The sequence below is a fragment of the Festucalex cinctus genome, chromosome 8, assembly GCF_051991245.1.
Source record: "Festucalex cinctus isolate MCC-2025b chromosome 8, RoL_Fcin_1.0, whole genome shotgun sequence".
Taxonomy (NCBI): domain Eukaryota; kingdom Metazoa; phylum Chordata; class Actinopteri; order Syngnathiformes; family Syngnathidae; genus Festucalex; species Festucalex cinctus.
In genome coordinates, this window is record NC_135418.1 from 18,471,308 (window position 1) to 18,497,650 (window position 26,343).

At 38.1% G+C, this 26,343-nt stretch overlaps 1 protein-coding gene across 1 annotated transcript; it reads left to right on the forward strand.

Moving 5' to 3' along the window:
• Window positions 1-5,945: 5,945 nt before the first annotated feature.
• Window positions 5,946-25,708, forward strand: LOC144024554 (uncharacterized). The gene is made up of 4 exons (XM_077530938.1): window positions 5,946-6,945; window positions 8,179-8,291; window positions 14,032-14,164; window positions 25,369-25,708. Exons 1-4 carry the CDS (start codon window positions 6,874-6,876, stop codon window positions 25,477-25,479), a joined length of 429 nt encoding a protein of 142 aa, XP_077387064.1. The 5' UTR covers window positions 5,946-6,873; the 3' UTR covers window positions 25,480-25,708.
• The last annotated feature ends 635 nt before the right edge of the window (window positions 25,709-26,343 follow it).

Sequence of the window (26,343 nt, forward strand, 5' to 3'; positions counted from 1 at the left end):
CTTGAAACTGCTGTGTCAAAAATAGCCCAATATGGGGCAAAAATTGGATCAACCCACGTATTGTTTGGGGTGGTTCATTTTTTGACTCAAATTGTTTTTTGTTTTTGTTTTTGTTTTTTGTTTTTCAGTTTTAAAAAGAACAGTTTTTTTTATTTTCCTATTTTATTATTATTATTATCATTATTATTATTATTATTATTATTATTATTATTATTATTATTATTATTATATATTTTTATTATATTTAAACTGCATAATTTTAACGTGATTAACAAAAATATTACATTTACATTTTTAGGATCATTGTTAGGGTTACATGTACAGTTTACATTTATCCTTATTTTTGATGAACACATGCGACACTATTTCAGTTCCTTTACAAACTTCTGAAATAAATCATTTAAAAAAATAAAATATGTACATTGCTCAATTGAAATTTGAATCCATCATTAAACTCAGAGCTGTGAGGCACCCTTGCAAACCCCTTTCTTCTGTGCTGCCCAATAATAGTAATAATACATCCACGATGATGTCAGCTCCACTTTTGCTAGTCAGTGTGGATTAAAACTAACTAAGTGTTCTCTTTACTAAGATTTTTAAGTGTGGACACAACATTCATAGTCCATATAAATTAAATATATAACATTTTTCCTAGATAAGCTACTAATATCTGTTTTGTGCACACACGCAGGAACACTAACTTTAACCCTTTAAGACAAAAATAAAACTGTCTTGGTTAAATGTGCTTTAAAGATTAGCGGACCACACTCATAGCTCTTGTGCTGGATAAGGTTTATAGTGGGAACATAAATTAGCTTTTAAAGCTGCACAATAAAACATTGTGGAGATGTTCATTTTATCTCCTGCTGCTTTATTGGCCTTTCTAGATCTGTTTTGCTTGGTAACCAACCAGTAAGGAACCGGCTTGGATTCTTCTGCGCTTCCCTTGCGGGGTCATGTTGCAGTGTAAAATCTGAATGCGGCCGTGAATTATTTGGCACGTGGCTCTTGAACGGAGCGAGGGTCAAGCGTTCACAATGGTTTTTTCAAATGCCGAATGCTAGCTTGTTCGCGTTTGCTATTCTCAATGGATTTGATGTCAATCAAGAATGAAACCCTTTACAGGGATTCTCCAAGTGTGGAATGAGGACATTTGTGGTACCAAGGCTCAAAATAAATAAATTAATAATTATTAAAATTAATTGATTATTGTTTTTGATAATCGATGATTCATTTAGATATATATATATTTTTATTGAATATTGTCCATATACTCGGAATTTCAGCTCCTTATCAGTAAATATTCTTCAATTTCTCCACGAAAATCGAAAGTAAAAGTTTATCTTTGTTTTGGACAAAAATAAAACAACTGCTTTTACTTTGGAAACCAGAAACTGAATTGTAATTAATTTAGCTTGTGCACTGTCAATTTGAAATCATGTTTAGTATTTTTTTTTAAAGAGAGGGAAAGTATTTTTATTTGATTCATCAATTAATCTAAAAAAAATTGACTGATTAATTGATTACTGAAATAATTGTGTTCTTATTTTTCAAGTACTGTACATTTTTTAAGTACAGTTTACTTGTATTTATTTTTTAGGTACAGGCACGTATAATTTAACTCATTTACCCCCCAAAACATATAAATGTTATATTTTAACCACTGCCATGCTCCCAAAAATGTATTTAGACATTTTGGCTTTGACGCACCCTCTGAACTGAAGAATGTGTGAAGCAATGGTAGTTATTACAAATACGTCCAGCAGATGGCAGTATAAGAGATCAAAAAGCTTTTTTCCCCCACTATTTTAAACAGATTTATGAATAATGATTAAACGTAGCAATGTTCTAATGCTAATTGTTGCAAAATGGAAACAGATAGCAATATACTTTTCTTCCTGATGAACGAAGAGACTCTAATCTTTCTTGTGGTAGGTTCCATGTTTTTATAGCAATAGGACACAATATTCTATGGGCCTTGCAAAATCAGTCAAAATCCAGTAAAACAGCGAAAATGTGCTGGGAGTGAATGAATTAATTTAATAATTTAAGTACTTTTTTCTTTGCTGTATATTTAAGCACAGTTAATTTTGATGAACAAGTAGTTTTTTCTTGTAACTTTTTTTTGTGTTGATCTATGTTTAAAATTTTCAGGCTAACATTTGTACCTTTGCACTTAATCTGTAAACATCCGACACGCGCACGCACACTGTCTGCAGTCGCTAAAGGGCAAATGCAAATGCACCACCAAGTTAAAACCAAAGAATGAAAGCAAATCTGAACTCAGCCCTTTGGTTAATGCCATTAAGACACAATGACCGTTCCTCACACACGCACGCCCCCCCACGCACACACACAACCAAACACCTGCACAAAAGCAAAAGTGATCGTTTCAACTTTCACCCGTGTCCTCTATTTTCTCCTTTGGCGGCCCTCTTCCTTGTCAAGAAGATTTACATGCTCATTTTTCCCAACCTCCTTTATGCCCCAGCTTGTCCTCCTCTGATGGCTTACACGCACACACCTCTCCCTCGTTGTACAAACACAGCTGACAGGAGCTGGATGGAGTCCGGCGCTGCCATGACACGGTCGCGTGCCGTCCAACAAATGCCTCTGGCTGTGCCAGCCGGCGTGTGCGCCTCTTCACGTTTGGAGTGCGCGCGGGCGGCCTCCCCTTGCAATCTATTACGGCTTCAAATTCATCAGCTTGCCAAATCAATATGTCGATCAGGTGGATCCTCAAATCCATCTTATTTCTTTTAGTTAAAAAAAAAAAAAGTTCCACCACAGACTTGAGTCTCCATTCGGTTAATTAAGTTTAAATCTTCCCCCTTTTGTGCAATTCAATTTGCAGTAACATTTAAATTCTTCTTATCAATAATGGAGCTTTCGAAACAACCTTTGCCCTTTGCACACGTAAAGCAGGTCACTGTTTGCATTCGCTGCAGTTATAAAACGCGCTCAGACTATTGTCATGTAAATGAGGCTGCTGGTGGTCTTTTGTCTGTGATGACATTCAGACGCTCCGCAGTGTTATTGTCCAAACGTGTGTTCAGTCTTCATGTCACACGTGAACCAAACAGGTGAAAATGTCATCGATGTTTATCAGTACAGATGATGACGTCTTCAATCAGATTTTTCATAAGAAAGGTCTTCATTTTCCTCATATTTAGTGAATGGGGTGAATTTGATGGAATTGGCATTTAAAATGTATTTAAAAATAAATCAGAAATTACGTAGCAGCTAACATCATTTGTAATTACGGGATTAAGCTTTTCTTTGTGTGTCAATAATATCTCGGTATTTATTGTGTGAAAGCTTGTAGCCTCACACACACACAACTAAAGACTTAAAATAGTATGTGATATGGTGGAGAAGACAAGAATATGTAAAAATATGTAAGTGAGCAACATCAACTTGTAACATAGGTTTCAAACTCAGGCGCAGGGACTGGTTCTGGACCACCACATCATTTTATGTGGCCCGCGAAATATTAAATATTCTGCATCAATTTCCATAATTCTTGCTTAAATGAACCAAAAAAAATGAAATGCTTAAAAGTTTAAAAAACAAAACAAAAAAAAACAAAAAAAAAAACGATCTTTCCATATTAGGTTTTTTATTTTATTTTTATTTTTATTTATTTATTTTTTTTGCTAGCAACTTTTTTGGGGTCTTCTTTCTTTGGCATATAATCTCAGAGCAAATTTAATTAATAATGTAATAATAATAAAAATAATTAATTAAACATTAATTCCAAAAAAGTAGAAGCAGAAGATGCTATTAATCGCGATTAATTATGAAAAATTGTGTGCTTAATTAGGTTAATAATTTTAATCACACACATAACATATATATATATATATATATATATCCCCGTTTTAGTGATGTCAAAGTTAAAGCGTTAACTAAACAATCACGAACAAATTATCACATCAATCATGTATTAACGCCGATAAATCACACTATTCATTTTAACCGCACATGATCCTTTAGCTGAAAGAGAATTGTTACGGTAAAGGTAGCACAGGTTGTGATTGAGCAATAAACATAACTACATGCATTCAAGTAAAGCATTTAATAAATGTTTGCATATGACATTCAGAATATTTGTTCATGTCAAACTATCGGGGCCATTTTTTTTTTTTTTTCCATTTTAAATTATGTAGTTAACTGATTCGAGAAAAAGGAGGATGAGTGTGCAGTTGATCAAAAAATGTTGACAACGTTGTCCTAACATTAAATGTTGCTAGAACTAACACATAACAGGTGCTCTTCATATTTGGTGGGCAAAGAAATTATTGATAAAAAAAAAAGCCTTTTTAATTAAGCGATTAATCGTGATTAATCGAAATTCAATTCTGATTTAAAAAATGTAATCGTTTGACAGCTCTACTATTTACTAATCTATTCATGACGTTTATGTTTAATCTAGTATCCAGACCATGTCTACCAGCACTTTCTAAAAACTGCCATTTGTGTTTCTATGGTAGAATGCTTGTTAGAAGGTCTTCACTGTTTTCGACAAAAAGTCTGTCTTCTACATGTGCGAGCTTGACATGACGTAGTCAGTCATGGATGTATTTTGCCATGTGGCATTTTAACCAGCCCTTTCGAAACCAACCTGCAGCTGCCTCCTGCTGCATGGCACAACACAACACCGACGCGCACACAAACACCCCTTGCGCACTCACACACAGTCCAGGGGGCAGTAAAGTGGTTATCTCCCTCTCTCAGATTCTAATCTGACAGCAGCTCCAGCCTGTTGCCAGGTTACCCCTGGGGCGTCAATCTCCATTTAAATCCTGGCTGCCTCCCCATCCAGCCATCAACACCAGCCGCTCCCTGAGGGTCCGCTTCTCTCCTCCCTACCCCCTTCTACTGGCACGGCGGCAGGGGCACCGGGCCGGGTTCGCACGGGCCGGCAGGTGACAACGCGGATGCTTTGGGATCAGCTGCCACTCAGGCAAAGATGTGTGTGTGTTTTGTTAATAGCGTGCCGCAGAGCTGCAGGCTGCTCTTAGACTCACACACTGTACAAGCCGTCCTTGTCGAGCAGGGGGGATGTGGGCTGAATGGCTTTGCGTGACGGGAGGTTTGTGTCTGCGGGAGGATGTGGGCAGCGTCCGTCTGCGCAGTGGGCGGGCCCGATGACGGGGAAATGATCGAGAGATGGACCGATAGGCCGTCTGACTCCTCAGAGAAACTTCTCCTCTCGCATGCCCGTCAATGGACGTCCATTGTGCGGTGTGTCCGAGAGGACGCCTTCCGCGTTGACCCTCGCCCCGGGGTCGCGGAGGGGGGCGCGGTAGAGGAGAAGAGTGTGCATAATTGCAGCGCAAACACAAAGGCCAGCCCAACCGAGAGGTCACGTCGGCGCGCCGGCTCGGCCTCTCAGAAGTCGCCGGGCGACGTTTAGCCGAGCGATGGTGGGCAGGAAACATTTCCGGAACGTCGGATTCCGTCACATGGCTTTAGCCACTCAAACGTGAGACGGTTTACGTGTTGTTTTTCAGCTTCAAGGTTGGCACAGGAAGTCATGGCACTAATCTTGATGTAGCACACATACCTGTTGGGTAGACTTTCTAATATTATGTCCTTTTGATAAGAAAACCAAAATATTAGTCTTTATAGAGTTGTATAATGTAGATTTAAATTGTAATATTTTTGCAAACTAGGGGTGTCAGGGAATTAAAATTTTTAATCGTAATCAATCGCACAACTTCAATAGTTAACTCAAGATTAACCGCAAATTTTATATCTATTCTAAATGTATAATATGTACCATAAAATATATATTTTTTAAGTTTTCATACTCTTGTTAACATAAAAGTGGGGAGAAAACTAATTGAAACAGTAATTTCATAATAATTCATAATATTGAGTTAAAATTAAAAAGATGTACTGTACGTAAAAAAACGAGTGTGATATTGATTTGTGTTGAGGTCATTATCTGCCACTAGATGGCATAATTGCATTTGCAAGACATTGGTGACAGCTCAGTGCATTTTTCTTTTTATATTAAGAGCTATCTAATCTTAAACATTTGTAAAATTCTGCACATTTTTAAAATTGTAAAATACAACTTGACCCCAGTCTTCACAAAAATATGCTTTATTATTACATTTATTACTGCAAAATGTTTATGTGAATGTGTCTGCTGCATTACAAATGGAAATCCACCAGTACATGCTTCCCAAGTAAGGGGCCGTCATTAATCGTTTTAACTCAAAATTAACGCACTAATTTAAAAAAATAAAATCTGAAACTTTTATATATTTTACAGAAATATATAGAGAAGAGAGATTGCACTTAAAAAAAGGCCACCTGATCCACAATTTTCAAGGTCATAATAAATGTGGAACCCTTGGCTTGGATGGTTCATGTCTGCACCTTTTAGCCGAAATGGATTCTAGGAGAATGAGGACCATCCATGGATCGTGGCAACTGCCATACTCCTGAAAGCCCCGAAACCCTCCTCCAACTCGCACGACAGTTCTGTTAGCACATGAAACGCTACACTGCTCAAAGCCTGTTGTGGTATGAAACCAGGCAGAAATATGAGAATTTTCTTTGTGGTATTACCCTAATGTGGAATTTAGACTTCAGCTGTCCCAACATTCCTTAGATGAACATTTCAGTAATTGTCTGAAATGTATACAAAGCAAAATATACCACCACCAGGATAGCGCAGATGTAGCTAGCTCATCTTCCCAGATCTAAGATCATTTTGTTAGTTCTTGAGAGTTTAGACAACAAAGTAGTTAAGAATGAATCAACAACACTTGATGTTTTTCCGCTGCATCTTCAAGCAAAATTACCGGTACTAAATTCTTAACAAGATGACTTCAAGACATCCGGAAAATTTGCTGAATGACATCATCAACTGCCAGAAAGACAATGGCTTCAAGCTGTACGTGTCAAATCATCATCCTAACTATCAAGGTAAGTTTCAAATTTAAGTTTCTGACGTTAGCTAGCTTCTAGCATAGTTAGCACGTTGTTTCTGTTTGTTGACCTTATTGTTTGGGCTAGCACTAATATCATGTTTATAGTCGCCTGGTCTGGAATAAATAATAATGTTGTACTTAACACAATGGATCACAGTTTCTCATTTGCTTAAACTATATCCTCTTTATTTCATTCAGGAATTTAGCATTGACTAGCCAGCAGATAGCATTTTGAAAAACGCATCAGAAAACTGTAGGGACAATGATAACAAGTAATAGTTGGGCTGGACAAGATTTTTAAGCCAAAACAGGATTCACAAACATAAATTCCATCCATAATTGACTGAATTCTTCACAACTCACGAAACAATTCATTATGATATCCTTCTTGAGCCGTCACTGATTGGCAGAGATGGGAAAACCAGGTCAAAAAAGTAAAAACCCTGCCACAGTTTGGATTTAACCACAGGTGCTTCCCGTAATGACCTCGTTTACCTGCTGGTTGAGTACAAGGACCTGTTAACTAAAGCCAAACTGTGGCACGGTTTTTACTTTCAGGACGTGGATTTACCCTGATTGGGAAATGGAACCTGTGTGTCACTATTGACAAGAATGGCATTTCTTATCAATTTAGCAATGAAAGGATGATACAAAAATTTACACATTAGCAACATGGTGTTGTGAGCCATGTTCGTATGGGCCCCTTGTAGACGCTATCAAAACGATCTGCCGTTGACAAGCAAAGCCAAGGTCAGTTCCTGGCCCTCTCGCCATTCTTTGTCTCGGAATGCGCCGGAATGTGGGCTCCAACAGGTGGACTGGTCCTTCACAGAGGAAACAAAAGAAACTCTTGACACAATGAATTAAAAAAAAAAAAAAATCGGAAATCCATATACTTTAGGACGAATTTGTCGTCTTCCAAGTGTTGTTTCCCTGTCAACCAATTAACAGACTCAGCAATGAGTCTACCATATTTTGCTGCATCCGAATAGAAATCTGCCGCACAATAGTTGTGTACTTATCTGTTATTCCCATAACAAACTAACTACCCAAATTGTACACAGTTTTTCCTTGTATGACTGAAGACTGAATGACAGGAAACCATTTTCCTTTTCTTCAGTGAGACCAGAGAGAGGGAAGCAACCAAACAGAGGTTGACTTCAGCACAAGAGTCCAGACATTTCCTTTTATTTTTCCCTTGTGGCAATTTTGTACCCCTGGCTGATAGATGGGGTTGGGATGCCATTGTCGCCTCATGCTCGCAGACCGTCCCACTCGCTTGCCGATGGACTGTCAGGATGTTTCTCATCTCGGGCACCTTTTTCATCCAATTCCAGCCAAGTAAGTAGTTGACAGACATTTCTTGGGGTTAAACAGGAGAAATAACCAGCCTGAAGTGCGGTGGGATAAGACTGAAATGCTCCTCTGTCAGCCCCCCCTCCCCACAATCCACCCACCTCCCTTTTCCCTTCACTCAGATTGTTATCGTGGGTGAGCTTATTGCTTCCTGTAGAGACCTGGAGCTGCCTCCCCTGTCTACTTTATGTTCCTGGATAAAAGCTAAAGCCAAATTATTACTACTGGCAATAAACTGGACAAAAGTATCAGTTTTTTAAAAGTCAGAAAAGAAACTCCAACAAAGTACTTTATGGTTGTAGGAGGGTTACTGCCTGGTTTCAGTTCTGGCAAGGCCTGCGTTGTGTCCTTTAAAAGTACAGACTGTCCCTAAAAGTTTGCCATCATTTGAATTATTAATATTTGAGTAACTGCATGTCCTAGGCCAGGGGTCAACAACCTTTACTGTCAAAGAGCCATTTTAGGCGAAATGAGTGACAAAAAATGTGTCTGAAGTCGCAAAACATTTGCAAGATTGTGATGAAAGAAACAGTGTTAGTATTAGAATTGTACTGCGGGACCAAGAGCTAATTCGAGCTGCTACACATTCATTTTCTTCTACCTTTCCTCTTCGTTTTGGGATTTTATTTATTTATTTTTGTCATACATTGTTTTTCATACATTTTTAGACTTTTCTGCCTTTCTTTCAAATTTTTGACAATTTTATGGACATGTTACGGTTAATTTGTTGTTAATTTGCTGCCTCTCTCCTGGACATTTAAGGCTATTTATGTTTTTTGTTTTTTTAGATTTTTTTTTGTGCGCCTTTTTGCTGTCAATTTTCTTGGCATTTTTGGAAGGTTTGTGGACATGGTTGTTTTCGAGATTTTTTTTTTCTCTTTTTGGATATTGTATAGTTACTTTATGCACATTTATTATCTGCATTTAAAAAAATCAATTTCTGACTTTTAAAATGTATTTATTTATTTTTTGCAATTCCAAAAACATTTTATGGTAATTTTATGCCATTCTTATTTTGTTTTTAGACATTTTTGATCACTTTTTGGACGTTGAAACCTACCTTTCTCCCCTCTTTTAGCGAAAACTTAAAAACTTGGACTCTGACATTTTATCTAAATAATTAATTTATTTAAAGAATATTTTACCTTAAAAAAAATAAAAAGAAATATGTACCAAAAATATTAATTTCTACTATTTTTTTTTTTTTAGAGATCCACAGGGAGCCACAAATTGCAGACTCCTGTCCTAGGCAAAAAATATTAAATAGGTATCTTTTAGAAAAATATTTTTTTTTAAACATAAACATAATTGATTTCACATAGCTTCACAAATGAAATTATTTTCTTAACACTATTGTAGCTGTTATGTCACACAATTAGTATAGCTAATGCAGCCTAATCACTATTACAACAGAACCTTACTGTCTGGTGATATTACAGGATAGTCTCCTAAAATGGTGCTTGTCAGCATTATGATTTTTTTTCTTACAAATTATATTATTGTGATGACTGTACTCTTCATCCTCTCACTGCAGCACTTGTGGGGTAACCCGAGACTTCCACTCTCTGACACCCACTGCCCTGCACGACGCCCGCATCCCCTGATTAGATTTGACTCCTCAAATTGAATCCCCCACTGAAACAAACACCCTTTTATGGACATGGTTACACAAACAAACACGGCAACCAACCACACCCCTAAATGCTGCTTCGAAGCTTGTTTACGCTGTGGCTCTTATTCTCAGTAAAAGCTGCTAATAGGAGCAAATTACTGCCAACAACTCGAGCGCATCAAGTGCCTCAATGCTCCGCCGTAATGGAGTTAACTTGTGACCAATCCGATTAGGAGCCTGTGGAGGGGAGAGTGGCCTGGAGAGGGTGGTGTAGCAGGGGTCCTGGGGGAAATACCTGGCTTCTGGGGGCCTCGAATTGTCATTGTTAGGACATGACATGATTTGGATGGATGGAATTTTGGGGATTTTTTTTTCTTTTCTCTTTTTGGATATTTTATAGTTTTTGAACATTTTCTTATCAGCATTTTTAAAATCAATTTTTTACTTTTTTTGGTTGGGGGTGTGTTGTTTTGTTTTTTAAGATTTTTTGTGCCTTTTTTGCTATCAGTTTTCTTGACATTTTTTTTTTGTGCAAGTTTGTGGACATTTTATGGAAATTTGGAGGATTTTTTTTTCTTTTGTCTTTTTGGATATTTTATAGTTTTTGAACATTTTCTTTTCTGCATTTTTAAAATCAATTTCTGGGGGTTGTTTTGTTTTTTTAAGATTTTTTTGTGCCTTTTTTGCTATCATTTTCTTGACATTTTTGTTTTGTTTTGTTTTTTTGCAATTTTGTGGACATTTTATGGTAATTTGGGGGATTTTTTTTCCTTTTCTCTTTTTGAATATTTTATAGTTTTTGAACATTTTCTTTTCTGCATTTTTAAAATCAATTTCTACCTTTTTTTGTTTTCAATTAAAAAAACACTGGTATTTTTTTTTTGCCATTCTTTTGTTTTTAGATATTTTACGGTCACTTTTTGGACAATTTTAGGTAACTTCATCCACCTTTAATCTCTCTGTAGTGAAAACAAAAACTTTTTAATTTTTTTTTTTTAAATCTAAATCATTAATTTACTTTAAGAATATTTTTCTAAAGAAAATTTAATGCGTAAAAAAAATATTACTTTCGACTAGCCACAGGTTGCAGACCCCTGTCCTCGGCAAACAAAATGAAATCGATTTCTTTTCGATTTAGATTGAGTGGCAAAATATGCAAGCTGGGTTTTTAGTTGAATACTTACAAGGTTAAAGATGCGCATCTCCCCTTTTTGAGTCAAAGCTCCTCTCAGATGTTGACGGCCGTGCTGGGTTTGTTTTTGTTCCGCTTCGTGTGAGACATTAGGCCTGCTCGTGACCCGCGGGGTCAGCGAGAACACAGCCCTCAGCTCGCCGGGGTCAGCTTTGTTTGACGTCTGGAAATGTTCGGGCTGAAACTCAAAGCAGGCCCGTTAATCAAAGCTAATGCAACTTTGATGCCGCTGTATCTCCACTTCATTGAGGCTCCATTACTACGGGCCCGGCTTCCTCATTCCGCATCCCTGTCCTCCCTCCTTCCCCTGTTCAACTGGCTCCATTACCAGACCCCCCCCCTTTCATTCAACCCGCTCCCCTTAGGCATCCCAAACCTCATTTGCACAGACATGTTTAGCCAGCACAGGAAGCAACCCATGCCCTTAACGAAATTACAGTCCAGCCAGCGAATGAGCCGCGGGGCCGGTCTGCGGGGACCAATCACAGAAGGTTCTCGGCTCTACCAGTTCCTCATTTGAAAGGACAAGTACTTTTTTATCTATTCTCATGCCGTGCGTAACAACTTTGGACCTGACCAGCAGCTCACCTCTCATGATGTGAACTAATGTTGCTCCATTTCATCTTTTCAATGCACTTCATGTGCTGCTTTGAATGATGTGAGTGATAAGGGCTTGTAATGATGGTGATGTAAATGTAGCGAGCGCTGCGTTAACAGACTCAGGGCGCTCCGATCGCTATCTCGGCGGCGCCTCAGTAATTTGGCTCTAAAGTTTGCTCTATTAATGGAACGCTGTTTTGCCTTTCCCCTCTCGTGTCCTTTCCTTTTCGCATCCTGCATTCCGCTTTGGCCTGGCCAATACTAAAAAAATATATATCCTCGCTCGTCACAACAATAGGTACACCTGCATAATCTAATGACATCTAAGTGGCATATCAAAAGGTAGATTTATACCTATTTCTTAGTGACTTGCAACAGACTGAAAACAAAGGTTTATTGTTCGCAAACTGTTGTTAGTTTAGGGCAACATGGATGAAGATGCAATCAATTCAAATGACTTTATTTGTCCCTGAAGGGAATTTCAAAATGTTCTCTGCATACTTGTGTGACTTTTCTGCTCCAGCTTACTTCCACATGCCAAAAACATGCAGTTTAGGCTGATTGAATGTGCACACCTAATTTAGACATGTTTGTGACATCTTCCCAACATAAACTTTTATTAAAATTTTTCTTGCTTCTATTACAGTATGCGTAGCAGGAGTTCTCTGCTTGTACTCAAAGTCAACATGTAACAGATAACTTCTTGGGAGATCCGAAAAGCTCACCATGAGCTCCCTCTGGACCTTCATGAATGCAGTTTAGTGTACCGGAACCTCATCACCTCCAGCCGTCAACTTGCCGTGTCCTTGGGCAAGCATATTAAGGACTCCCACGAGCAACTCGAACACCTCTGAGGATTATTCTCAAGCCCAGCCGGCAACCGGCGTCCCACAAAAACCACTGAGGTGAATGGATGAAGTTGTTAGCTGACACACAGCCAGCTAGTGATGGCTGCCATTTGCTAAGCTAAAGGCTATAGCTAAAACTCAACCCTTAGATAACTAGCCTGTTGAAAGCCAAAATGTGGCCGGTCATTTGACAACAACATGAGCTGACAGCCTTGATAATAATTCAGCTGTATTTTTAAAGTTAGCTTGGCTAAGCTAAGCTAACCGTTAAGAACATGTCAGACACATGAGAGATTCAGCTACGTAGCCTACAGGTGTGCGACTAAGTTAGTAACTGTGATAGAGAAATACTGCTCAATAGACATTTAAGTGATTAAGGTAAAATACAGATGAACTTATCTACAAAAGGAGTGAAATGTTGTGTTCATAGACATTGTTTTGACCTGAAGCTGACATGATTGCTCCGTAAGCTAACAGTACTTTTTTAGCACTTCACGCTAGTCGCTTAGAACTGTTTTCCCAAAGCACATAAATACATATCATAAACAGCATTTTGCCACCTAAATAAGAAAAATAATTTTGTAACTTTTTTTTCTATTTTTTTTTTTAACCAAGTCTTAGAAAATCACAAGCAGATGGGTTTCTGTTAACAGGGTTACGTTATGGTAAAAAAAAAAAAAAAGGTGTAAGGCTGATTGTATAGCAAATGGATGAATGAGCAGGTGTACCTAATGTTGTGTATGGTGAACGTTTCCAAAACATAACCTGCATTAATTTGTCATAATTTCTGCACAGTATACTTTATGCCTCACACCTGCCTTGTGAAGCTCCGCGGGAGCGCGTTTGTCTCTTTTGATTCCTGTTTAATATTCCAAGGTGCTCAGACCAACAAACCTCCATTAAATGTCTGTTTCTGTATGCATCCGGGGCTGTAGAGGGGAAGCCATGTGAGATATCTCCCCATCCCTCATTCCAATCACCTCTCGCTGCATGCCCTCTGCTCAGGTAATTAACTTCTCCCTCCACCGGGCCCTCTCTGCTCCTTATCTGGACTCCATTCTGTTAAAACTATCAGCCTCCCTTCGCCCACCGCCATGTCTAATTCCTCTGCTTGAAGGTGGGGAATAATCCAGGGCCAACACCTGCCCTCCGCCGCTTCTTCTTCCATCACGTCACTTTGCTCCTGACACCCCCCCCCCCCCCCCCCCCAAGAAAAAAAAGAAAAGAAAAGAAACAAGGCTTTTCAACGATTCCGTTCTCTCTGAATGGAGATTCAAGCGGCTATGATTGGATTAATTAAACGTGTTATCCCGATCTTTGAAAGGTAGACGTGATCCCTGTTCACTATACCCTGATTAGCGTTTTCCCACACACACATACAAGTTGAGCAAAGACAAGCTAAATCTTAGACTTTTTGAAACTGCTGGGGATTAAGGAACAGATTGTAATTGCTTTCTCCCTCCTCCTCCGTAGGTTCATTTGTATTGACGACTTGTTACTTCTCTCTGGCACAGCGGAGATGTCTCCGGACAAAGAGCCAATGAGAGGACAGGACAAAACGAAGGAGCTTCAGGAGCAGCGCGAATCATTTATGATGTCGAAAAAGGTAACGTGGCCGTCAGATTCGGGAGGAAAACAGAAAGACAAGCATGATCTTTGGCAGATAATCCCGAGCCTGATTGAATGTCACAGCACTTCTCCCTCCGTCTCCTCTTTATATCCTTCTCTGGTTTCATGTGACTCTCAGTGTGTGGTAGCGCTCGCCCAGCTAGAGGCCAAGTGTTAAGTGTGTGTGCGCGCGTGGGAGTGTGTGTCTGTGCGCCGAGGATTTGTTCCAGATTGTGTGCGGTTTAACCCACATTGTTAAAAGGGATACTTGAGTCATTGAGCCATTTTCAGCAGTAAGAAGTTCATATTTTGTCCAGAATAAATTTGATAACACATTACAATTAATTCCTTTGAACACTAAATTTTCCACTTGCTGTCGACTGGAGATGACATCACCTGTGCTGATGAAGTAGGTTACGACCAATCATGTCTCACCTGTTTTCTAGGGTTGATCAGCAAACGGAGCCATGATTGGTTGTTATCTACTTCCTCAGCATAGGTGATGTCATCTTCAGTCGACGGCAAGTTGAAATTGAAGTTTTTAAAAGTATTAATTGTAGGAATGTAGCGATATCCAAACATCACAATACGATATTATCACGTTATGAAGGTCACGATACGATAATTATCACAATATTGTGGGGGCGTTGGTGATATTTAAAAAGATCACAATATTAGTAAAAAAAAAAAAGAGAGCTCATACTAAAAAAAAAAAGCACAATATTGTGCTTTTGTACATAACAGCATAAACCACCTACAATCACTAATAACAATATTGAGGCACTTACTTGCGAATGCAAGCACACATTGATGGCTTCACAAGCAAATTAGGTTCCCCTTCATCTGACAATTTGCATAGATTTTAAACATAGAAGGCCAAAACATCCCTAATGAAAATTAACTTGCACTAATAAACTATCCACTAGAGGTTGCTAGAACTGCACAAATTGAAATCAACCTGACTTTTTGAACAGATGTGTTCCTTTTAAATATTGTGAACATGACGAAGACGATATTGTGGCAGTTTTAATATCACAATATCACGATATTGCCCTTATCGTGACATCCCTAGTTAATTGTACAGGGTCAGGCAAACTTTTCTGACATATTTGTAGGTTTAATAAAACATAAATAAAGAAACAAAAAGTGTTTTTATTTTTGAAAAGTACATATAATGCCATTGTGTTTCATTAGGTTTTGAAAATTGAATCAGTCAAATGGGATCCGTTATTGTCTACACACTGTCGTTTTCGTTTCAATGCAGATCCAGTAGTGCTGAAGCTGGTAACCCATCACAAGATGGTGTTACCAGCTGGTCCACGGGATCATGTCTACCAAGTTTGAAGTGCAAACGGAACGCTCGTTGTGTTGCAGTTACAGATTCGCTTGTTTTGATAAACGTTTCCACAATGAAAGCGCGATTTTCACCAGTCCAATTCATGGCATCAACTGAAAAGGAAACAAAAAATAATGGCACTATAGAGGAACAAAACAAAAAAGGCATTATATGGAAAAAAATTGCATTATACATACTTTTCAAAAATAAACACTTTTTCTGTTTCTGTGCTTTATTTGTCTTTTATTAAACCTAGAAATGTGTCAGATAATTTTGCCTGACCCTATATGAAAAATAAAAAAAATTCATTCTGGACAAAATATTAACTTTTTATTGCTGAAAAGAGCTCAATGAGTCAAGCATTCTTTTAAAAACTAAGTACAGGTCGTCTTTTTTTCTTTTTTTTCTTTGATAGAATCAAAGGCTCTTTGATAGGGATTTGCATAAATCTTACTTTGTAAACAATCATAATGATTCATAATGATTTCATCTGTCAAATGAAACACTGAACAGATTTCAAGAGTAAAAATTACATTTCTGCAGATATTGTGAATTTATTGCACCCCTATGTGAAAATGTCCAAACACATTTGGAAAATTTTCGGAACACAAGGTCACTAAACCGAATGTCAACTCCATCAGTGCACTAGTGAGTTGCTCATTTGCAGCAATTAATAGGAAAATGAATCATATTTATTAACTTGAACGCCACATTCTTCATTATAATGTGGCAGAACCATGTAATGTCACCTAGCCAATTACTAGGGATGTAACGATATCCAAACATCACAATACGATATTATCACGATAGGAAGGTCACAATACGATAATTATCACGATATCGTGGGGGCGTTGACGATATTTAAAAAAGATCACAATATTGTAAAAAAAAAAGAGCTCATACTAAAAAAAAAAAAAAAAAAACACACAATATTGTGCTTTTGTACATAACAGCAATACATATAAACCACCTACAATCTTTAATAACAATATTGAGGCACTTACTTGGTAATGCAAGCACACATTGATCGCTTCACAAGCAAATTAGGTTCCCCTCATCTGACAATTAGCATAGATTTTAAACATAGAAGGCCAAAACATCCCTAATGAAAATTAAATTGCACTAATAAAATAGCCACTAGAGGGTTCTAGATCTACACAAATGAAAATCAACCTGACTTTTTTAACACGTGTTCCTTTTAAATATTGTGAACATGACGACAACGATATTGTGTCAGTTTTAATATCACAATATTGCCCTTATTGTGACATCCCTACCAATTAATGGATGATACTATTATTTTTTTAAGATTTGGTTCGCAGTATTTATACTACTGGGAATTGTCGCTTAGGTTGCCAAACAATTCCCCTTGAGAAAAAAAATAACCAGCACTGAAATGATTGGGGCTCATCTCGTTTTTGGTGTGGTTTGGCTGACGTGGTGGAGGGAGAAAGCAGGGAGTAAATGGGGGGGGGGGAGGTGTATCAGTGCTCTGACCTGGCCGCTGGTGAGGCCGCTTAAAGCGATCAAGACGGAAGAGTGAGGAAGAAAAAAAAACATTTGAGCATCGGCCATCATGGGTGGGAGCTCGCCGCTGGCAAGTTGGCGCTGACGTTCACCTCTGTTGGATGCGCCTCTGGGGAGGTTTCCCACTACTCCCTGATATATGAATCGGAGGAAAGAAGCACTTGTTAATATTTCTAAATGTTAGTAGCCAAAGTGTTGTTTATTGGGATACTTCATCCAGTGAAAAAAATATATTTTGTGGGTTTAAAAAGATCTGATAACCTGGGAGGAATGCCAAAAGTCATCTCAATGTTGTATGAATTGATGTTAAAAAAAAAAAAAGTTCATTTTTTCTGGGCCAATAGGAGTGGAACTGCAATTTCTTGATGCTACTTTGTAAGGTACACAAAAACCTCACTGTGATCTTGACATACTATACTGCGAGAACTATACTGGTAAGGGAATCATTCGTTTCATATCTTGTAATGTACTACAATAATTTTCTAGTGTAAACATTCTTATTAAATAGCCACCTATTTTAATTTAATATCAAAATTCCCCTAGTGATTCATTATCAGTCAAAAGTAAATGTAATAATCATGCATACAACCTTGTTGATGCAAGTTAAGGATAAGCTGGAGCTAAATTTAGTTTATGCAAAACAAGAAACAGTTTCCAATATAGCGGGATAATAAAATACTGTTATCTGATGTTTCCAAAAGAAGAAAAGCAGATAAGCGATGGATGTGATGTTATGTTAACGGCGCTTTTGCATGATTTGCTTCCCGCACGCGCACGCGTCTGACAGGTGTCCACGCACCAACACTTCAATGGATAGCGTTAGTGGTACTTCAAATGGGAGTGACAGTAACTCAGTGTTGATTCAGGATTTTTTTTTCTTCTAAGATGGAACAGCTGACTATAGAGCACAATGTATAGGGCCTCTTAACTGGGTAATGGAGCGGTCACACCTACGACAAGTCAGAAAATATATATCGTATTTTTGCACCGTATGTACCTTGTAATGGAGTGAGTGAGCCATGTCAGCTTTTCAGTTTGTCGTCTTTAATACAAATTCCTTTGTTTCACCAACAATGCTTGAACTTTTTTTTTTTCATCAGTCAACGCTTCCCCTCCTCCGCTCAAAGCAACTTTTATGTAGTTACACGGCAAACAAAAGCAAGAAAGATGCGGGGCTACCCGATATTTATGTCCGGTCTGAACCTAGCATAATAGCACTAAATCTAATAAACGTACAACCCAATTAAAATAAACTATTTAACATACAATGCTTCATAAAGATAATGTGGCTTACAACCTGGCGTAAGAATTTTAGCAGCAATTTTTTAAATTACTTTTTCTTTTAATATTAAACATATAAAGAATAGACTGCTTTGTTTAAATATTGTAACTAAACTTGTAGGGAGCTTCCAGGATCTTCAGCATGTATTAAGATAAATTAAAAACTAAGCCATTAATAGTTCTCTAAACTTTTCTACTGCAAATAAAGTTTTCCAATATTTCAACATCACTTCTTTATTTTATTTTATTTTGAAAAATAAAAAAGTGTAGTGAGTTTCCAGTATCAGCATCATCTTTTTAAAAGAGGAAATTGAAATAAATGAAAATTTCGCTGTATCTCACTGAGTGACAAATGTGTGCGAAATTGCGAATGCAGCAAATTTTTGGTTTTTGTCAGGGTTCGTAAAAGGTTTCAAAAGATCTTTGCAGACAGTGAAAAATTGTCTGAATATGTCCGAAATGTCTTTGCGACAAGTAAAAACTTTGTGAACATCTTACAAATCCCGATGAATTAAATTTGCTACGTTCGCAAGCATGTGAGATTGGCAAAATGCCAAATATCGGCACCTGTAATCGGCCCGGCCGATAATCGTCTATCCCCACTAATAATACGGCGCACCTAATTGTCCGTAAAATATGGCAGATATGTTTAAGGATGACCTCTACTGCTTTTGTTATTTGTGTTCTTGCTTTGACATTTTTTGTCCCCTGAAATAAAATGCCCAAGAAAACTGCCCCAGTTACTGTACAAAATTGGCCAATGTGCAGTACATTTCACAAATGAAAGCAGTCTGCTGTATTATATAATGTCTTAGAGGACAACATCTGGAAACAGAGCGGTGACATGACATGACTAATTCCATCTCTTATCCACAAGGATCCAATCCCGCCTGATAACTTCGCTATACGTTTTTATGCGTGTACTCAGTCTAACAAGCAGCCTGCTGTAAAATGAGCCATCGCAGACCAGCAAGCTTTGTTGGCATGACAAAGCAAGCACTCAAATAACAAACTAACGAAGGTGTTGCATAAAACTGCCACCACCCGCCGCTGTTTGTGAACAGTGAACAAAAGAAATATACTTCGATTTTACTGTTTGATCACAACACACAATTTGCGAATATAGCGAGCTGAGAGTTGACAGCTCCATTCTCATTAGAACGCGCTGCTGTATGTGCAATTACCAAATGAAATAATAAATACAATTCCCTTTCTAAAGAGGTCTCACCTTGCACAAAGCGTAATGAAAAATTTGTTTTGCAAAGGTCCTGCGCTGTCCCTCTGGCTCTGTTTCATTGTGTCTAAATGGATCAGCACAGACAGACAGTGATGGAGCCGGCAGGACATTAATGCTATTAGTACCTGCAGACTGAGCAGCACTGATCAATCGTCGATCCAAACGTATTTGGCCAAGACTCACTGGTGATAAAGACTTTCAAATGAAGAGCACTTTGCCCTCCATGCGATAACCATTTCCTAAAGGGCACAGCGTTCCCAATCCAAAGGGGAGAGTTCACTTAACATGGATGAGCATTTGGTAGCTTTTCACGGTCGGGGGTTATTGATAATCAATCTGCTGAAACTGATGGAATCTGGTCATAAACCGCTTTTACATTGACCATCTTTGACGCACATTGGAATAAAGTCTGAAGAGATTAGTTTTGTTCCCAGCATAGTTTGACGGTCTCCGTTTCCTGGAAGAAATCCAACGTAAAGGAGAAAGCCCGTAGCCAAAAAAAAGAAAAAAAAGGAGAATATGTGATTTACAATCTGTTGTGCGCCCACCATCACGATAACCTTGCTGCCTGGCCTCCATTATCTCTTCAAGGAAGACATCATTGGATTAAACGCTGGCCCAAACATCTGATATGTAACGGATACCTGCCATGATTAATTACTAAGACCAATTACAGAGGAAGAGAAAATGGGAATAACACATACAGTAAGGCTCTGTTTTCCATAATTTTTCTGGGAAGAACAGTAGTTTGTGTGTATTCTTACTGCCCATGTAATATGTGTGGCTAAACTGTATTACTGACATTGAAATGCCACCAATTATAACCTTTAACCCCCATTCGCATCAGGGCCACTTTATTTTTGCCCTTGGTTTTAAATGAAAGTCAATTGTTACTTTCTACTAATCTATTTGGCGTCCACTTGCTTTATTGTTTTGATGACCTTTCTCATATAGTAAATAGACAGCAGGATTATGCCCTCACAGTTCTTCAGGTTTCAATCTCAGCTCCAGTCTTGTTGTATGGAGTTTGTATGTTCTTCCAATGCTTGTGGTACTCCGGCTACCTTCACATATTACAAAAATGTGTACGTGGGGTTCAGTGAAAACTCTGAAATGTGTTTGTTAGTGTAGAAATAGTTGTTTGTGCTCTGTGATTGATTGGCCTTTCAGATCACCCTCATCCCTGATGAGGATAAGCACTATAGAAAATTAATAGAATGATGTTAGTTTACTAAAGGAGAAGCCCCGAATACTCGCTGCTCGGCACCATTTACAGATTTTTTTTTCCCAGTATTTTTCCCCCAACATTTTTAAAATATTTTTTTCTTGGTAAACCCCTGTATTTTCTATGGAAAATATATATTGAAGGTTTATCACCCCCCCAAAAAAAACCATTTCATTGGGCGTCAAGTATACACAGGTTTTCGCTATTTGTGGACCAGCCCGATCTCTATTCCCTACTAATTGCATAGTTTTAAGTTGCAATATCACCATTCACTACTAGGTGGCAGACATGGCTTAGTTGCAATTGTCTTATATTGCCCTATATCTCAATGTTAAGAGGCATATTTTTGTGTGGATTTGGTATGCTAAACATAGTAAATGACAAATATAGTACCACTTTAGCAATATTGAAATTTTGCGTGAGTTGATTTTTTATTTTTTTGGGTGAAAATATGCACAAAATTAGTTCTTGCACTTTATTAGTTGGCTATTGAGCAGTTTTGTGCCATTCTTGAATTGTATTTTTTATGCAACGAGAGCTCTTTGTATTGGAAAAGAAATCACAGTGTGTTATTATTTTGTTGTTTGTTTCAAGCCGTATGTTTTTTAATAGCAGATCCTTTATACATGCATTGATAAATCCCTGACAAATGAGCTGTATCAAGAGCATGCGTTTTGCACGTTTGCATATATATTGTCCATATTTAAAATACCATTTTTGCCATACATCTTAGGAAGTGTTTGGTCCTATGTGACCCCCAAAGTAGTATAGATGAAAAATTGTGGCCCTTTCCATCATTTAAGTTGCCCATCCCTGTACTTTTGACACAAAAACATACATTTCGCCTATAATTCTTATTTGTGTTTTTTATTTAACATTTAGTTTTCTAATAGAGCATATTTATTTCTAACGTTTATTTTTTCCCTAAATAATCCTGGCTTGAAGTATATGATTTTCGTACTAGATCCTATCTACGATGTTATGACAACTCTCATTATGATGCAGTGCAGTTCTTCGCCACTATAAACCACAACTCTAATAATAAACATTCTCCGACGATGTCAATCAAAAGTGAATATTATCTTTGTGAACTCCGATGAGATGACGCAGGTATACCCGAATGTCAGTGTTTAGCATTACGCGCCTGTTAGCTTTTACTTCTAGTCAATGGAAAAACAGTGACCTTTCACCCCAAAAGGTGACATTGGAATAAATAATGTCTAGTTATTCCTTTGCTATTGTATGTCTCAAAGGTGCGATTGGTATATTATGCCGTGAGTCTGAAAGCAGCTGCTGGAGCGTTTCAAAGGAAGCGTCGATCAAGATGTTCGCGCGCAAAGCGGAGACTCGAACACGGCGGAAGCGGCGCCGTTCATTTGTCACGAGATGGATCGCAGTCATTGCGAGCAAAAGCTTTTAATTTGACTCCGGTGTGGTAATTAGGTTTCAATTGGCTGTGCTCGCTAAGAGGAATGGCTAATGAAGTTAGGCGACGCACAGGGCCTGTGTGTGTGTGTGTGTCGAGAGGCGCCGGGAGTAGTTTGGGTCAGTACATTTAACAGTCTGCCTCTTACGCTCTCATTCATCGTGTAATGCTGTTTATTGTGCGTATCGCAGGCCTTTTATGCTCCCGTTAAGTGGGCCCGGCACATTACTGTAATGGGGATGAGGCATGAAAACACTGAAACCTGAGCTCGCGCCGCTTCCTCCTCTCATGTCTTCATAATACCTCTCATAACGCTGCTTCCGTCCCATTGGTTCTTCACGTCCCCGACGTCTCCTTGCCGTGATGTCCAAACTGTGTCGATGTCGTTCATGGCGGGGGACGGAACGTGGAACTCTCAGGTTACCCGGCAAGGAGAGCGCAAGAGGGGGTGTGGCTCAAGTGTATTGCTAAAGAAAGCGATGATAATTCATTGCATCGAATGAGTGCGGTTGATATGTAATAATTGTGATCTAAAGTCCACATTAAGGACATGTGATCATGTGAAAATGAATTGTGTGGACACTGTGGTCAGATCTACTGTATACGGTTCGTGTGCGCGAGGCGGTGGGCACATTAACCACATGACGACCCCGACGTGACCCCTGAGAAGCGTGTAGGCGCCGGGTTCAGTCTGACTCTTGTCACATGATCCCCTGATGCCCCCCCACCCCCCTACCACCACCACCATTATTCACAATGGAGTATTAATCTGAACAACACATACACACACATTTCTACAAGGAAATCCGACCAAATAAAATCATTGATGTGAGTGTCACTAATTCCAGTTCAGGATGTACCCAACCTCTCACCCAAAGTCAACTGGGAGCCATCTTTGGAGTGCTTTGTGATCTTTGACCTTTCATAGAAATTGAGTCGTAATCATCCTCAGGCCTCACTACTGTCATCATAGAAAAGAGTCTGCTGACGCTAGCTGCTTTGTCGCTAAAGGATTAGCAGGGTGAGGCCAAGGATGAGATGGCCTTGAACGGAGTTTGTTTTACTGTAAATTCACCAGGCTGTTGGGTTAGAGTATGTAAATGTGGCACATGAATTCCATTTGTTGAAATATGATGGAAAATAAAAATTAATATCACACAGTGGCGAGCAATGACTTTTTCGAATGGACATGCTGTGTCACATATGCGAGCATGGCGCAATAGCAATGGCGCGAGCTGAAATTTTTTTAGGTATTTTTATTATTAATTTCAATTTTAAATATTATTTTATACCACTGTATAGGTATACAATTAAAGCGGAAATATTCAGGACTGACGCAGGTTGATACGCACACACTGTAATGTAACCAGTTCCGTGGTGCATGACATAACAAAATCACAATTTGCCAGTTCGTTGGAATTTACAGGATTCGGAACTGGCTCGTGCCCATGATGTAAACTCAACCCGGGAGAAGGGAAAAAATGACTAACACAATTGATTTCTCATTGTGTATGCGTGAAACAAACTGTCAACTTCTCCGCCCCGCTGAGGAAAACAGGACAAAATACTGTATACAGGAATTTAAGACCAAAACAGTAGAACTACGGTATTGTATTTTAGAGGACACTGACAGAAATATTTTCAATGATTTTATTTTGCACATTAGCTTATTAGCTTACTATGACGGATCGCCACTGATATTTTCACTATGCCCTGCACCTACATGTGATGCAAATTAAGTAAAATGGAGCAAAGGGGTTTTATTCTTTCACAAGCTTTTCTTCTTTTACTTTTCTGGTACTGGTTAATGTGAAAGGCTACCAGTTTGATATACAATTTGCATTCATAAATCACTTGAAAATAATGTTATTGTTGATAATTAATGATATTTATGTATGTGAAACACTGATCAGGATTTTTTTCAGATTTAGATTCAGATAAATATGAATAACAACACTACAAAAAAAATCTCTATATTTTCAAATGATCTTTCCCCAATATTCCTTGCACAATGCCCTTTCATAGTGAGTTATTTTAAGAACTGGTCGACCGGCTGCTACTGTGGGCAGTTGGGGTTCCCTCGTGACCCCTGTCAAAGGCACGTTTGATCACCATATCTGCCATTTGAATTATGATATATGAGATACAAGTAAATAAACCTACTTAGTTTAACTTTTTTTGTAGTCATTCAGTTTTAAATGTAATTCCTCAAGCCGAGTGCCCCGCTTTTTTGTCCTTTTCACCTTACAAATGATTTACTGCCAACATTTAATCACAAATAAAATCACACTTTTATTACTTGTATTTCCAGAATCTTCTCACAAGTCTTTTTTTTTAAAGAGGTGTCACAAGTCTCCTCTTCACTTCAGTCAACAGCTATTAAAACATTGAATGTGGAAAATATTACGAATGGCTTGTTGTGTTGCACATTTTCTAGTAGTTGTATTTATTGTGTGTTGTAAAGTAGATTTCTGAGTAGTATGTTTTAGGTTTTTTTCCCTTTCGAAAGGGATAAAAAAAATAAAAATAAAATCAGTACGTATGTTTTTCCCAGTTTTTGGCCTGAATAATCGAGCTGGTTTAAATGATTGACATCTTGTTTGGCCAATGAAATGACAGAATGTACTCATTCCACATTTGGTAGCACTGTGGTATGAGATTGCAAGATAGTTGGATGGCTCATTTGAAGATAAAAGTGATTGTGTATGACTGTGGGGACATTGGATTATTTGGTTGTTGGCTTGTTGCTCACTTTTAAGGCTGTTGTCTATTAAATATGTAGTTTTTCAGCCATCAGTAGAAGTAGCCATTTTATGCTAACCCGTTGGTCTTTCTCAGACTTTAAGATTTTGCTACTTTTTTAGTGTTTATTTTGTTAGAGTGGATGTGGTAAAAATACAAAAAATGTTGCTTTAACTCAACTCAGCTTTATTGATTCACTTTAAGAACAAACATCAGCATACAAAGTGCTGTATATAAAGCAAAACATACATAAAAACAAAGACAATTAATAACACAAAAACAGTCAAACACAAGAAAACACTAAAACAATGAGCTGGCACAATCCTGCTATTGCTATATTAGTTTTAGAATCTTTAATTGAATAGAGTACATAAGGTCAAGCAGTCTGAATGTGACTTCCGCTTCTCTTTCCCTCTCTCCCTGCACAGGCGAGGCCTCCAGCATGTCTGCATGCTTGGGGTGTGTGGGCTGACGCCAACTTGACTTCCTGTAACAGAATTTTATGGAACCCTGTCCACTCTTACACGTGGAGTATCTGAGACAGTAAGTGTGTCTTTGTCTCTGATGTAATCTAAAGTACAGTTTGTGTGCGTGCCTGCTCACAATGTCAGATCAGATCAGCATTATTACAGATGCAGCGATATGTTTTGTTGTTGTTGTTGTTGTTGTTGCTTTTTTTTCCAGAAGTTACAGGGGGACAAAATATATTTTTTGTCCACAATATAAATATTATAGTAATTGAGTATTGTCAAATACAAGTTGATTGTTATTTCTATACATCTTAATGTGGGGACCTTTGTGTGGAATGTAGATGTTTTATGCCAATTATCTATAAAAAAAAAAAAAAAAAAAAAACTAAAATAATAAAATTTGCTATTTGTAACAATTTTTCATCGACCAATCAACATTCAGTACCATTCATCCAAATAAAAGCTCCACTTGCCTCATATTTGCACTAAATGCTATTTAAGGGAATGTAGTATTTTTTTATTTGGAGAAAAAAAAAAAAACAGAATGAAAACAGGACAAAAGTAGGTTTGTGTACAGTAGTCATTTCTCAATAGAGCATAAAAGATGAGGACGAGGTTTCATGAACCACAAAAGGTGTCACTCAATCCACAGTGATTGTACGGCTGCTTTTACACTGCGCGGCAACATTGTCTCCACATGTGGCTTGCGGCAAAGGTTCATGGAAGTATTTTCTGAAATAACAATAAAAAAAAAATAAAAAAAAGTACATTGTGAGGGCGTAAACGAGCACTTTGATCATGTGTTTTACACAAAAGATCACGTTTATAGGAGATAGGTGGGATATCCTTTCATTCTTGACTACAAGCTGAGTGACTGAAATATGTCATATACGGTAATTGAAGTTGAATGAAGATAATAGCAAGAGAGGTATA